The sequence below is a fragment of the Tachyglossus aculeatus genome, chromosome 1 (assembly GCF_015852505.1).
Source record: "Tachyglossus aculeatus isolate mTacAcu1 chromosome 1, mTacAcu1.pri, whole genome shotgun sequence".
NCBI classification, from domain to species: Eukaryota; Metazoa; Chordata; class Mammalia; order Monotremata; family Tachyglossidae; genus Tachyglossus; species Tachyglossus aculeatus.
The window spans coordinates 59712191-59728772 of NC_052066.1; the positions used below are offsets into that span (position 1 = coordinate 59712191).

Consider the following 16582-nt stretch of genomic DNA (forward strand, 5'->3'; position numbering starts at 1 on the left):
AAGAAGAGTCAAGTGTCTTAAATGGTGAGGAGTTTTTACTTGATGTAGAGATGGATGGGCAAACACTGGAGGATTTTGAGGAGTCCGAAGACATGCACGGAATGATTGTTTTAAACTTATGATCCAGGCAGCAGGGTGAGGGATGGGCTGGAGGGTGTCCCTAAGGTAATTCTTATCCCACTACATAAATTACCTTCCATACCCTACCATGAAACAAACCAGCACCATCATCTCCATCCTAAGACGTATTTTTTGAAAACCACACTCATTGTTTTTCATCGTATCTCATCAATAAATTAATCGCATTTATTGAACACTTAGTATGCACAGAGCACTATACCAAGTGCTTGGGAGAGAGCAATGCAACAGAAAGTTTCCTGGGAGACTACAGCATTCCCTCTTGACTGCTATAATGACAGCTCCTAGCAACCTACAGGGAACAACAGTGAAAGTGTTCCTTGGGGTTGATGAATTTATTGAAGTACAATTTATTACAATCCTTTTCTTTTCAAATTAGGAATTGTCCTCACCAGAGTCAGGAATACAATATTATTAAATTAGGGAGACCCAGACATTAGGAACTGTCCAGTAGAAATTGAAAAAAAAAAGATATAGTTAGGGAAGGAATCAAACTAATCCATCATTCAGTGGTATTTATTGAGCATTGACTGTATCAGGGCACTGTTCTAGTTCCTGGAGAGAGTACAATAGAAAGTCACATCTCCAAGAGATTTCCCCAACTAAGCCCTCTTTTCCCCCGATCCCTCTCCCTTCTGCATCTCCCTACTGTCAAAGCCTTATTAAGGCACATCTCCTCCAAAAGGCCTTTCCCGACTAAATCCTCTTTTCCCTCATTCTCTCTTTGTGTCTTTCTTCTGTGTCTTCTGTGCATTTAGATCTGTTCCCGTTGGGCATTTGGTATTCACCTCATCCTCAGCCCCACACTTATGTATATCATTAGAATAATTCCTGTCTCCCCCTCTAGACTGTAAGCTCACTGTGGGCAGGGAATGTGCCTGCCAACTCTGTTTCAGTGTACTCTCCCAAGCACTTAGTACAATGCTCTGCATACAGTAAGTGCTCAATAGATATCATTTTTTGACCGATTAAAGGCAGGAGAGTTGAGAACGAGATGCAGTGAGAAGGTGAACTTGGGGGAGGAGGGGTAGAGCAGGAGAAAAGAGTGGCAAGGTAAGCTGATGGCATGCTTTAAGCTCAAGAGTTGAGTAGACAGTAAAGTAGGTGACCATCAGAGGTTTTTGCGGAGTGCAGAAATGTATGCTGAACAGTTTTAGAAGGGTGTCCCAATCAACTGAGAGAAGCATACCATGTGTAGGGATTGTCTCTATTTGTTGCCAAATTGTACTTTCCAAGTGCTTAGTACAGTGCTCTGCACACATTCAATAAATATGATTGAATGCATGAATGAAGCATCAGATACAGACTGGAGAAGGGAAAGCAGCTGGAAACAAGGAAACTAGTGATGAGGCTCACATAGGAGTCATGACAGGAAATGGCAAACACCAAGACAAAGGTGGTGGCTGTTCAAATGGAGAGGAAAGGGACAGATCTGGGAAATGTCACGGAGCAAAAACTGACATATTTAGCAACAACATGACCTTTAGCTCATGTCTGTTTCCCCTAAACACTTCTTGCTCAATAAACACTACTGCTAATACTACATCTTGAAAGAGAGCATTTAGAAATGAATCTTTCAACTTACGCACTTCTATTTGTATATACTTTAATGATATATTACCATGGTTACCCTAGTCGTTAAATGTTGCCTCTTTCATTTTGCTTTGGTGCTATTCAAAATTCTACATTAGTGGGGAAAGGTCTCAATTTAAGAAATTGTTGAGGCATTTACCCATTCAAAGACATTGTAGGTTCGAGAGGCTTTGTTTGATAGTTCCTGTTCTGTGACCTTTCCTCTGTATTTTGTATTTAATTTCCAACCTAGAAACAGGAAAGTTTTACACTGGAAATTTTACAGTAAATACTGAAAATATATTGACAGGCCAGGTTCTTTGGAGAATATTATGATGTTACAGAAGCAGCGTGGCTAAGTGGAAAAAGTGCAGGCTTGGGAGTCAGAGGTCATGGGTTCGAATCCCACCTCAACCACTTGTCAGCTGTGTGACCTTGGGCAAGTCACTTCACTTCTCTGTGCCTCAGTTCCCTCATCTGTAAAATGGGGATGAAGACTGTGAGCCCACGTGGGACAACCTGATCACCTTGTATCCTCCCCCAGTGCTTAGAACAGTGCTTTGCACGTAGTAAGTGCTTAACAAATACCATCATCATCATCATCATTAATATTCATCAATTCTGAAGAACACTGTGTTCTTAAAATAATATGTCTGTAGTATACGTTAGAAAATTTTACTGGCATTATTGTGTAGCAGGGCAACTATGTGAAGAAAACTACAGAACACATTACCTTACTCCTAAAAGGCTTTTCATGGTTCTACTGGGCTTACTAAAGGAAAGGGTAATGTTGAAATTTATTTCCATCTTCTCTCATTAAAAATGAAATATGTTCCACATATTTCAAGCCAAGTGAGCCCTGTCTAGCTTCAAAACATGTGGATTGTGCAATTCCTTCCGTGAGGCCCAGTGACTATCATAAGGACTGCCACAAAGTTAGTGACATTGCCTACTCTGTTAGCCACCAGGTGAAATCAGAGTGTGGTAAGATTCTCTCTCTCTTTTCTGTTTACAACTGAAAAACAAAGATGCTGAGCAGAACTAAATTTGCAGTCTTTATTACCTATCTCTTATGCTATTTTTATGCTGTTTTGTGGGATTTTGATTCATGGGGGGACAAAGGTTGAGGTCACTTTCTCCTCTGGAAAAGTGTTAACTACTTGCTGAAAAGTTTAAGTTGTATTTAGTCAGGGATATGGTGGTCTATAATTTTTTTTATTATTTTTATTCATTATGTGTATTTTGGACTACCATTTGGAAAAAGAATGCATTTCATTCTCTTGACTGCATAGTTTTACTATTTCTAGAATTCATTTTGCATATTGGCTTGGCTATTATAATAGACTTCCTGCTCATAGAATTTTTTTCTTGTACTTCTTTTTTCCCCTCCCTCAAATGTTGAAAGCTATTTTGCCATTGTTGCTCTCATAAATATAAAGCACAGCTTAATTTAGCATCATCAAATATCCAAGAAGCGGCAGACACCCTGCAACATAGTTTTCCTTCTCTGATGGTGAAATTTATTTACGTCTGTTTACTGGAAAAGCTAATATGGTACACACAGAAGTCTACATATAACGGTGGTCCCATGTTATGCTGCTGTCAATCAGTGTCATATTTATTGAGCACTTACTATGTGCAGAGCACCGAACTAAGTGCTTGAGGGAAGCAGCGTGGCTCACTGGAAAGAGCCCGGGCTTTGGAGTCAGAGGTCATGGGTTCAAATCCCGGATCTGCCAACTGTCAGCTGTGTGACCTTGGGCAAGTCACTTAACTTCTCTGGGCCTCAGTTACCTCATCTGTAAAATGGGGATTAAGACTGTGAGCCCTCCGTGGGACAACCTGATCACCTTGTAACCTCCCCAGCGCTTAGAACAGTGCTTTGCACATAGTAAGTGCTTAATAAATGCCATTATTATTATTATTATTATTTGTTGTTTGCAGTACTGTCCTTTCCCTCTAATTGTGGCAAAAGTTATCTTTATGGTTAATAAAGATAACTGGGTTGGACACAGTCCCTGTCCCACTTGGGGCTCCCAGTCTCAAGTCCCATTTTCCAGATGAGGTCACTGAGGCATAGGGAAGTGAAGTGACTTGACCAAGGTCACACAGCAGACAAGTGGCAGAGCCGGGATTAGAACCATGACCTTCTGACTCCCGAGCCCATGTTCTACCTACTACGCCATGCCGCTTCCTACAGATTTTCAGGGTGTGCTATTGGCTTCCTGTAGCCTGAGCCAGAGAGTGTGGTTGACGCAGCAGTGACCATCACCACGAAACAAGGCAAGTACAAATCCTGCTAACTGTGGGATGCCTCACACCTTGTGAGCAGGGAATACGTCTGTTTTATTGTTATATTGTACTCTCCCAAGGGCTTAGTGCAGTGCTCTGCACACAGTAAATGCTCAATAAATATGACTGACTGACAATAAATATGATGGATTGACTTGCACTCAGAAAAGTCCTACACAAGTGGGAAATCCAGGACAAGGTAATTGGGTGATAAAGAGGCAGCAGTACATTCACCAGCACCCTGGATTTCTGAACGGCCCTACTTAGGAGTGTGCTGCTTACTTTGAGTGGGGAAGACGACTGGAAAGGTGTCCCTAAAAATCACCTGGCAGTCCAGGTGAATGCCCACGTTGCCCTGTCACATCCATTCCCTCAGGCCAAGGGAGTAAAACAGGGATGGGTGATGGACCTGTTCAACTTTTATCTATCCAGTCATGCTGAAAGATACAACAAGCGACCTGGATGTTAGAACATAATCATAATAACAATAATTGCGGTATTAAGTGCTCACTATGTGCTCTCCTTCTCCCCATCCCCCCTGCCCTACCTCCTTCCCCTCCCCACAGCACCTGCATATATACTTGTACAGATTTATTACTCTATTTTAGTTGTACATATTTACTATTTATTTTGTTAATGATGTGCATATAGCCTTAATTCTATTTGTTATGACGATTTTGATACCTGTCTACATGTTTTGTTTTGTTGTCTGTCTCCCCCTTCTAGACTGTGAGCCCGTTGTTGGGTAGGGACTGTCTCTATATGTTGCCAACTTGTACTTCCCAAGCGCTTAGTACAGTGCTGTGCACACAGTAAGTGCTCAATAAATACGATTGAATGAATGAAGGAATGCCAGGCACTGAAGTATGTGCTGGGGTATGTAGAAGATAATCAGGTCTCACATGAGGCTCAGAGTCTAGGTAGGAAGGAAAACAGGTATTACGGGCAGGAAACATGTCTGTTTACTGTTACACTGTTCTCTGCCAAGTGCTTAATACAGTTCTCTGCACACAGTAAGTGCTCAGTAAATATGATTGATTAATTGAATTCTCACTTTTCAGATGAGGAAACTGAGGCACAGAGAAGTTAAGTGACTTGCCAAGGTCATACAACAGTAAGTGTTACAGTCAGGATTAGAATCCAGGTCCTCTGACTCCTAGCTGTGCTCTTTCCACTAGGCCATGCTCTTCTTCACTCTGAGAAATTCTTCCAATGTTAAGCGCATACTATGTGCCAGGAACTGTTCTAAGCCCTGGCACAGATGCAAGATAACCATGTTGGATACAGTCCCTGTCCCACATGGGGCTCACAGTCTTAATTCCTGTTTTACCTATGAGGGAACTGAGACCCAGAAAAGTGAAGTGACTTGCCCAAGGACACACAACAGACAAGTGATGGAGCCGGGACTAGAACTCAGGTCATTTATTCATTCATTCAGTGATATTTATTGAGCACTTACTGTGTGCAGAGCACTGTACTAAGCGCTTGGAAAGTACAATTTGGCAAGACAGAGACAATCCCTACCCAACAACAGGCTCACAGTCTAGAAGGGCGAGGCAGAAAACAAAACAAATCAAGTAGACAGGCATCAAGATAATAAAAATAGATAAATAGAATTATAGATATATACACATCATTAATAAAATAGAGTAATGAATCTGTACAAATATACACAAGTGCTGTGGGGAGAGAAGGGGGTAGAGCAGAGGGAGAGAGTAGGGGCAACGGAGAGGGGAGGAAGAGCAGATGAATGGGGGGGCTCAGTCTGGGAAGGCCTCCTGGAGGAGGTGAGCTCTCAGTAGGTCTTTAAAGAGGGGAAGAGAGCTAGTTTGGCGGATGTGAGGAGGGAGGACATTCCAGGCCAGAGGTAGCACGTGGGCCAGGGGTCAACAGCAGGACAGGTGAGAATGAGGCACAGTGAGGAGGTTAGCAGCAGAAGAACAGAGTGTGTGGGCTGGTCTGTAGACGGAGAGAAGGGAGGTGAGTTCAGAGGGGGCAAGGTGATGGAGAGCTTTAAAGCTAATAGTGAGGAGGTCCTTCTGACCAGCAGGCCCATGGTCTATCCACTAGTCCTTGTGACTTTGAACCTCATCCAAAATCCCAAAGACTTTGTGAATTGCTGTATGCAGAATGACTGCTCTCTAAAGCCCTTATACAAAAAGACATACGACTGATTGTGAAGTGATTCACAATCAGCCAGATGTTCCAGGCTGACACTATGTCTAAGAAAATTGAAGAGATATATCAGCCTGGACCAAGGAATTCATACACCCCAAAATTTATATTGACAACCCAGAGCAAAATGCAGTCACAGAATTTTATTACCCTCATAGGCCAGTGACACAGTGATAGGCAAGAAGTCTGGTGCATCCTCTGGGAAACGGGCAAATGATGCAGCTGAAATGTGGTATTAGATTCCCAACCAAAATAAATGTCTACTGAGCATTTTTCTGCTAATCTCAAAACCAAATGGCAAGACAGGATCAGAAATAAAAAATCTTAGAATGAAGTCAGTCTCCCAGCATTGAGGGTATGTTGACCTCTACACAACTGTTCTGGGTGGTGGGATATGAGAGGCAGGCAATCCACAGTAGGATACCCAAACAATTGTTGACTGGAGAGCCTGGAAACTGGGAACCAAAAGCAAGGAGGACAGAGGAAACCTCTTAAGAACATGGAAAAACGAAACCTCAGACACTGCTGTCTCCCAACTGAAAACTGGGAGTCAAATCATGAGAGCGGAACAGCATGGAGCACTTATCTCAAGAAAGGAGTCATTGTTTTTGAGCAAAAATTTCCTAAGAAACAAAGAAACCAAAGAGAAAACAGCACCAGGCCTTGCAAAATCAATAAGGGTAGTACAACATGGGACAGGCTTTTTGTGTGTACACAGTGGGCTTTACCTTGGCCTTATCAATCAGCAGGTACTCACAGGTGAGCTTTACCATGAGAGGTGTCTTCTTTGAAAACCGTATTTAATTTTGGTGGCAGTCAACTGGTCAGATGTCGTTACTACTTCAATTAATCTATGCAAATTGTATTTGAAATGTTTTCTTTTCTCAATCCTACTTTATCACCTCCACAGTGAACAAAAACTCCTTACCATCAGCTTTAATAATAATAATTCATTCATTCATTCAATCGCATTTATTGAGCGCTTACTGTGTGCAGAGCACTGTACTAAGCGCTTGGGAAGTACAAGTTGGCAACATATAGAGATGGTCCCTACCCAACAACAGGCTCACAGTCTAGAAGGGGGAGACCAACAACAAAACAAAACATGTGGACAGGTGTCAAATAGTCATAATAATAATAATAATAATGGTATTTGTTAATTGCTTACTATAATAATAATAATGATGATGGCATTTATTGAGCACTTACTAAGTGCAAAGCACTGTTCTAAGTGCTGGGGAGGTTACAAGGTGATCAGGTTGTCCCACAGGGGGCTCACAGTCTTAATCCCTATTTTATAGATGAGGTAACTAAGGCACAGAGAAGTTAAGTGATTTGCCTGAAGTCACACAGCTGACAATTGGCAGGGCTGGGATTTGAACCCATGACCTCTGACTCCAAAGCCTGTGTTGTTTCCACTGAGCCACGCTGCTTCAATTACTAATTCAATTAATCTATGCAAATTGTATTTGAAATGTTTTCTTTTCTCAATCCTACTTTATCACCTCCACAGTGAATAAAAACTCCTTACCATTAGCTTTATTATTAATATTAATGGCATTTATTAAGCACTTACTATGTGCCAAGCACTGTTCTAAGCACTAGGATAGATACGAGGTAATCAGGTTGTCCCACCTGGGGTTCACAGTCTTAATCCCCATTTTAGAGATGAGGTCACTGAGTCACAGAGAAGTTAAGTAACTTGCCCAAACAGCTATTAAGTGGCAGAGCCCGGATTAGAACCCATGACCTCTGACTCCCAAGATCTTTCCACTAAGCCACACTGCTTTCCACGCTGCTTTAAAGCATTCAATCACCTTGCCCCTGCTCCTACCTCACCTTGCTACTCTCCTACTACAACCCAGTCCTCACACTTCACCGCTCTATTGCCAATCTACTCACTGTACCTTGATCTTGTCTATCTTACGGCCAAGCTGTTGCCCACATTCATTCATTCATTCAATTAATTCATTCAATCGTATTTTTTGAGCACTTATTTTGTGCAGAGCACTGTACTAAGTGCTTGGGAAAGTACAGTACAGCAATAAGGAGAGACAATCCCTGTCCACAATGAGCTCACAGTCTAGAGGGGGGAGACAGACATCAATACAAGTAAATAGGAATCAAGACATCAATACAAGTAAACAGGCATCAATATAAATAAATAAAATAGCAGATATATGCATAAATGTTGTGGGGCGGAGATAGCGGGGAAGAGCAAAGGGAGCAAGTCAGGGTGATGTGGAAGAGAGTGGGAGATGGGGAAAAGTGGGGTTTAGTCTGGGAAGGCCTCTTGGAGGAGATGCTCCTTCAGCAGGGCTTTGAAGAGGGGGATATTGATTGTTTGATGGATTTGAGGAGGGAGGACATTCCAGGCCAGAGGTGGGATGTAGGCAAGGGGTCATCAGCGGAACAGGGGAGATGGAAGCATAATTAGAAGGTTAGCACCAGAGAAGTGAAGTGTGCAGGCTGGGTTGTAGGAGGAGAGAAGGGAGGTGAGGTCGGAGTGGGCTAGATGATGGAGAACTTTAAAGCCAATAGTGAGGAGTTTTTGTTTAATATGGAGGTGGATAGGCCAAAACTGAAGATTTTTGAAGAGGGGAGTGACATGCCCTGAACGTTTCTGTAGAAAGATAATCCAGGCAGCAGATTGAAGTATGGACTGGAGTGGGAAGAGGTGGGAGGTTGGGAGATCAGAAAGAAGGCTGATGCAGTAATCTAAGCAGGATAGGATGAGAGACTGTACTATTGTGGTAGCGGTTTGAATGAAGAGACATTTATTAAGCACTTACTATGTGCAGAGCACTGTTCTAAGTGCTGGGAAGGTTACAAGGTGATCAGGTTGTCCCAAGTGGGGTTCACAGTCTTTATCCCCATTTTACAGATGAGGTAACTGAGGCACAGAAAAGTTAAGTGACTTGCCCAAAGTCACACAGCTGAAAATTGGCAGAGCCTGGATTTGAACCCATGACCTCTGACTCCAAAGCCCGTGCTCTTTCCACTGAGCCATGTATCTCTTCCAGGAGGCTTTTCCTGACTGAGCCCTCATTTCCTTTTCTTCCACTCCCTTCTGCATCACCTGACTTACTCCCTTTATTCACCCCCACCCCCAAGCCCTTCTCTCAGGATCGCACCTGGAGAGTTTCCAGTATTCTACTAGTCTCGGCTATACGAGGGAGAGTCAAGCAGAGTCATACCTTTATATCTTGTATTCTACCCAAGTGCTTAGAACGACTTGGTACAAAGTAAAAGCTTAAGTACCATAATTATACCCATTCCATTCCAAACTTGGGCATTGGCTAGCAAGTGGAAGGCATTCTGCTTCAAGTCAAAACTCACCTGTGCTGGGCAGCAACAGCTTGGGAGAGAGTCGAGGTCAGAGATTCAAGTGTACTGCACGGAATGTGGCAATAGTAAACCACTTCCATATTTTTACCAAGAAAACTCTATGGATTCACTACCAGAATGATTGCAGATGGAGAGCGGGGAGTTCTGGAAAAGATGTGCCCATGGAGTCGCCATGGGTCGGAAATGACTCAATAGCGTAAGACGAGAAAAGAACTGCCAAGCCCTACAGTACTTATTATGTACATATCCATAATTTATTTATATTAATGTATGTTTCTCCATCTAAACTGTAAGCTAGCTGTGGGCTGGGAATGTGTGCTGTATTGTTATGTTGTGCTCTCTTAAGCGCTTAGCACAGTGCTCTGCAAACAGTAAGCTCTCTTATAGATACGATTGATTGATTGATCACTATCTGTCATTTTTGCTTATGTCATTGGTAAAGAGCTTTTGCTTCAGAGGCCATTCATTCCAGGCTCATCATTGCCACTGCACTTATCGAGTACAGTGCTCTGCACACAGTAAGCACTCAATAAATACGACTGAATGAATGAATGAGTAACTGCTTTAGGCTGAAAACTATTGTAGACACTTGAGGAAAATGCAGTAGCTTGGGAAACTACTAATAAACTTCTTGAGGACAGGGATCATGCCTACCAACTTTATCATACTGTTCTCTCCCGAGCCCTTAATACTGTGTTCTGCATACAGTCATTGCTCATTAAATGCCACTCGCTGATTTGTATTTCCTCAATAAATGCCACTGGTTGAAGTGTATTTATTAAGCACTTACTTAGCATTGTACTAAGTTGTGTGGTAGATAGCAGTATAAGCAAATCAGGCACAGTCCCTGATCCATATGGGGCTCACAGCAAGTCAGTGACAGCCAGGATAAGAACACAAGTCCCCTAACTCCCAGACCACTTTCCACTAACTCTTTCCACTAGGCCACCTCCTTCACCCTAACCATTCTTGGGTCATATTCCTCTGGAAAGATTTAACAGACCACAGATGAATGATTGCTTATGAATACAACCTCTGAAAGCCATCACTTTGATGAGGGAGACTTCCCCAAAGGGCAGTATAACACACTGTTTTATGTGAACTGTTTGTTATTTTTGAAAGCTAATTTTATTCAAATTTGCATGTTCTCCTCTCTTGCTATCCAATTCAATTATAACAACTACTGATCTTCCTCGATAATCACTGTTTTCATCATCCCATAACATCCTGATGTTCCATGACCCAGTGATTCTTCCCTAGTAGACCCGATAAAGGACTGTATTCTTGAAGCATCACTCATTTTAAAAAAAGGGCTGTAGCACTCACCCTACGTACAACACTACATTAAGCAGTGTGGCTCAATGGAAAGAGCACAGGCTTGGGAGTCAGAGGTCATGGGTTCAAATTCCGGCTCCACCAATTGTCAGCTGTGTGACTTTGGGCAAGTCATTTAACTTCTCTGTGCCACAGTTACCTCATCTGTAAAATGGGGATTAAGACTGTGAACCCCACGTGGGACAACCAGATCATTTAGTAGTCTCCCCAGCGCTTAGAATAGTGCTTTGCACATAGTAAGTGCTTAACAAATGCCATCATTATTTATGCATGAACACAACAATTTCTTCTGACATCACATAATACTGTATCATACTGTGTACAAACACATGATCAGCTTAATGTTCCCTAATTCTACCTTGTGTTCCAGCCAAAACACATAGTGAAAATAAGTGCTTTGCAGAAACTGAGTGTATTACATAATTCATGTATTACAGTATTCACGGATTTGAGCAGAAATCTTACCGAAATGGAGCCATGGTAACAATTTCAAAGTATTCATCTTTTCCATTATCCTTTCATTAACAAGTGTCTAAAAATGGACTTTCTTATTTCTTTGTGGAATAATGAGTTGGTATCTTTCAGAACCCTATTGCCTTTGTTAGCAGATTTATCTTTTAGACGCTTTTCATTTTAAATGAAGGAAACGATCTGAGAAACAGATATATCTTCTGCGTCAAAATGTTTGTAGACATGTTTTTGACCAAAATAAATAAAATAAATGTTCAGGAAAATATTTTGTTCTTGCTAATTGGCTCTTCTAAATTTCCACCAAATGCCTTCAGAAAATGCTGTCACATTTCTCACTATTTTTCATGAGGAATAAGGACTCAGTACACTCTCATTAGAGGGAGGGGTGAAAGAATGAATATCTTGTCACTTGTCCCTCGGAGAATACCACTGAGATCTGCTGGAGGTGAATTTGTTGATAATTTGCTTTCCAGAAAACATGTTTTGTGGGTTTTTAATAGACTTATTTGCCATTTGAAAAGTATAAGTATCTTTCTCAGTGCTGTTGTCAACATCTCTGTATCACATGAACATTTTTCAACATGTATAAAACTAGAGCTTTTATAATACGCCTTTTGGCCAGTTTAAGTGGCATGTAAAAAATATAGTTATTGCCATTTTCATTTAAATTTGGCATCTCAATAGAGGAAAAGAATTTTGAAATTGAGATAAAGTTTCCTTACTAGTCCATGTGAAAGCATTTTTAGTCTTTTTAGTCTGCTTGACCTCTTCCAGCAATGATCAGGTTTATTTTAGTAACTTTAGGATGATCAGGGGCATTATAAGGAAAAGGGCACAGTTTAAAAATAAATTGATTTTTTTCATAATATGGGCCATTTCTTTTAGCAAGAAATGTGATATAATGATGGTATATGTTAAGTGCTTACTATGGGCCAGCCACTGTACTAAGTGCTAGGAGAGATACAAGATAATGGGTCAGATACAGTCCCTTTCCCACAAAGGGCCTACAGTCTATGTAGGAGGGAGAACAGGTACTGAACCCCCATTTTATAGATGAGGGAACTGAGGTACAGAGAAGTTAACTTAATTTGATCAAGGTCACACAGCAGCCAAGTGGCAGAGACAGGATTAGAACCTCGATCCTCTGACTCCAGGCCTGCGGTCTCTACACTATGCAACACTGCTTCTAAGTTTAAAAGAAGAAAAAATTTGCACTCAGTTATTCATCCTAAATATATATTATATTATTATTAATATATAGAGAGATCTATACATACATATACATATATATTTAAACATATGCTGCAATAAGAATATAACATTTTAAGGCTAGTCTTTAGATTGCCTTTTGATAGCCATGAATAGGCCAATTTAAATTTTTAGACGACTGAACTCTAGCAAAATATGTATCTTTTTTAAAAATGTATTTAAGATAATTAGCTCAATATTTATTCCATTGACAGCAAACTCAACTGAGAGAAAACTGTTTACTAATGTTCTTTTTACCTTTGATTTGTTTTCTGAATATGAAAAAGTCAGTGTTTTCTAGAACTAATTCGAATTTGTAATTAATATTCATGACCAACATACTTTATCTTTACTTTACAGTGTATTTACATTTAAAACCATCCATGGAAGTAATTATTTTTTACATTCTTAAAAAGCAATTGATTTCAGTCAATGCACTGTCATTTCTCCCCCTTCAGGCCATGATCGAAGAAGCCGTCACTAGAGCAGAATCTTTTTCAGTAATGTATACACCAATTGCTGTAAAAGTTAGAGCTGATAAAATAGACAAAGTAAAAGAAATTTTCATGAAGATGCACCCAGCTTATGTGGACTACATATACACAGGTAATTAACTTTTTACTTATTCCTTAATATTTGCCTTAAGTTTCAGAGCATAAACACTAAGTAAAACTGGATTTGGTCCATTCCTATTTTAATAGATATGGGACTATAAGAATGTATATATCATCAGCAATGGGAGCTTCCTGCAAAATGTCTTCTTCCAAAATAATGATAATAAGAATAGTAATGATAGTAATACAAATAATAATTATAAATTTCATTCCTTCATTCAATCGTATTTATTGAGCTTTTACTCTGTTCAGAGCACTATAAATTGAATCAACTACACCAGCTAAATTCCTTGAGGGAAGACTCTCCCAAGCATTTATAGTACTTCCCAAGCGCTTAGTACAGTGCTCTGCACACAGTAAGCGCTCAATAAATATGATTGATGATGATGATAGTATACAATAAGCACTAAAGACATACCGTTGATTGATTGTTGAAGATATTCATTAAGCACTTACTATTGCCAAGTTTTGGGGTAGATATATGAGAATCAGATTGGATACAATACCTGTCCCACAAGAGTTCACAATCTAAGAGGGAGGAAAAATGGGTATTTTGTTTATCCCATTTTCCATAATGAGAAAAATGAGGCATATAGGCATGAAGTGACTTGGCCGGTGTCACTCAACATGCAAGGGAAGAGCTGGAACTAGAACCTATGTCTCCTGCTCTTTCCAGAAGGACACATACAAGAACATAAAAGTGATCTGTGTGTGTTCACAGGCACCTTTGCCTTTCGAATTTCCATGCATTAGAGGGGCCGCACTTAGCTAAGAAGCTCCTAACAATCCATTATAAAATTTCAAACATGGGTATCAGAAATGAGAACGTGAAGCAAAAATAAAGGCAGAAGTGATCATGGAAATCCATGGCAGAAATGAGAAGCAGCGTGGCCTAGTGGACAGAGCACAGGTCCGGGAGTCAGAAGAAGGACCTGGGTTCTAGTCTGGCTGTGGTCTGCTATAGAACCAGTCAATCAATCGTATTTATTGAGCGCTTACTGTGTGCAGAGCACTGTATTGATTGAGAATAATAACAATGATGATGGCATTTATTAAGTGCTTACTGTGTGCAAAGGACTGTTCTAAGCTTTGGGGAGGTTACAAGGTGATGAGGTTGTCCCACGGGGGGCTCACAGTCTTAATCCCCATTTTACAGATGAGGGAACTGAGGCACAGAGAAGTGAAGTGACTTGCTGGCCTAGCAGAAAGAGTACAGTCCTGGGAGTCAGAAGGACCTGGGTTTTGATCTGTATATATGTATATATGTTTGTACATATTTATTACTCTATTTATTTTACTTGTACATATCTATTCTATTTATTTTATTTTGTTAGTATGTTTGGTTTTGTTCTCTGCCAAGAGAACATTGCCAAGATCCGCCCACATTGCCAAGATCCGCCCTTTCCTCTCCATCCAAACCGCTACCCTGCTCATTCAAGCTCTCATCCTATCCCGTCTGGACTACTGCACCAGCCTTCTCTCTGATCTCCCATCCTCGTGTCTCTCTCCACTTCAGTGCATACTTCATGCTGCTGCCCGGATTATCTTTGTCCAGAAATGCTCTGGGCATATTACTCCCCTCCTCAAAAACCTCCAATGGCTACCGATCAATCTGCGCATCAGGCAGAAACTCCTCACCCTGGGCTTCAAGGCTGTCCATCACCTCGCCCCCTCCTACCTCACCTCCCTTCTCTCCTTCTCCAGCCCAGCCCGCACCCTCCGCTCCTCCACCGCTAATCTCCTCACTGTACCTCGTTCTCGCCTGTCCCGCCATCGACCCCCGGCCCACGTCATCCCCCGGGCCTGGAATGCCCTCCCTCTGCCCCTCCGCCAAGCTAGCTCTCTTCCTCCCTTCAGGGCCCTGCTGAGAGCTCACCTCCTCCAGGAGGCCTTCCCAGACTGAGCCCCTTCTTTCCTCTCCCCCTCATCCCCCTCTCCATCCCCCCGTCTTACCTCCTTCCCTTCCCCACAGCACCTGTATATATGTATATATGTTTGTACATATTTATTACTCTATTTATTTATTTATTTATTTATTTATTTATTTATTTTACTTGTACATTTCTATCCTATTTATTTTATTTTGTTGGTATGTTTGGTTCTGTTCTCTGTCTCCCCCTTTTAGACTGTGAGCCCACTGTTGGGTAGGGACTGTCTCTATGTGTTGCCAATTTGTACTTCCCAAGCGCTTAGTACAGTGCTCTGCACATAGTAAGCGCTCAATAAATACGATTGATTGATTGATTGATTGATTCTCTGTCTCCCCCTTTTAGACTGTGAGCCCACTGTTGGGTAGGGACTGTCTCTATATGTTGCCAACTTGTACTTCCCAAGCGCTTAGTACAGTGCTCTGCACACAGTAAGCGCTCAATAAATATGATTGATTGATTGATTGATTGTACTAAGCACTTGGGAAGTACAAGCTGGCAACATATAGAAACAGTCCCTACCCAACAGTGGGCTCACAGTCTAGAAAGACTATAGAAGACTATAAGAAGCTGAGGACCTCCAGACATCTGACTATGAATTGTCCTTACAAACCTTTTCACTCCTGTATGGACTGTCGCAGTTATTGGAGCAAATCAAATAGGAAATGGTGAGGTCCTGGAGAGAAGACTTTGCAGTGCGGTCAAACCCTGAAGAAAAGCATCCCACAAATCCAGCAGCCTCTCCCTCAGGGGACCACTTGCCCTTCAGAGACTTAGAATTAATCCATTTTTTAAAATAGTATTAAATGCTCACTATGTTACTTTGTTACTATGTTGCTTACTAGGTTAAGTGCTTAGAGAAGCAGCATTGCTCAGTGGAAAGAGCACGGGCTTTGGAGTCAGAGGTCATGGGTTCAAATCCTAGCTCTGCCAATTGTCAGCTGTGTGACTTTGGGCAAGTCACATAACTTCTCCTGTGCCTCAGTTACCTCATCTGTAAAATGGGAATGAAGACTGTGAGCCCTCCGTGGGACAACCTGATCACCTTGTAACCTCCCCAGCACTTAGAACAGTCCTTTGCACATAGTAAGTGCTTAATAAATGCCATTATTATTATTATTATTATTATTATTATTATTATTATGTGTCAGGCACTTTCTAAGCACTAGTAAGCGCTTAATGAATGCCATTATTATTATTATTATTATTACTGGGGGAAGATACATGATAATCAGATTTGACATTGGCCCTGTCCCATGTGGGGCTCTCAGTCATAATCCCCATTTTACAGATGAGGTAACTGAGTAAGAGAGAATTGAAGTGACTTGCCCAAGGACACACAGCAGACAAGTGGCGGAGCCAGAATTAGAACCCAGGTGCTTCTGACTCCCAGGCCTGTGCTCTATCCACTAGACCATGCTGCTTCTCATTTCTGCCATGGACTTCCATTATCCCCACTGC

At 41.4% G+C, this 16582-nt stretch overlaps 1 protein-coding gene across 2 annotated transcripts in view; it reads left to right on the forward strand.

Annotated features, from left to right (window-relative positions):
- Positions 1-16582, forward strand: part of SPATA16 (spermatogenesis associated 16) — a 241231-nt gene that overhangs the window by 167893 nt on the left and 56756 nt on the right. For both annotated transcript variants that reach the window (XM_038748176.1, XM_038748167.1), the window contains exon 6: positions 13038-13185. In XM_038748176.1, coding sequence (XP_038604104.1) covers positions 13038-13185 — 148 coding nt within the window. The remainder of the gene's footprint in view (positions 1-13037; positions 13186-16582) is intronic.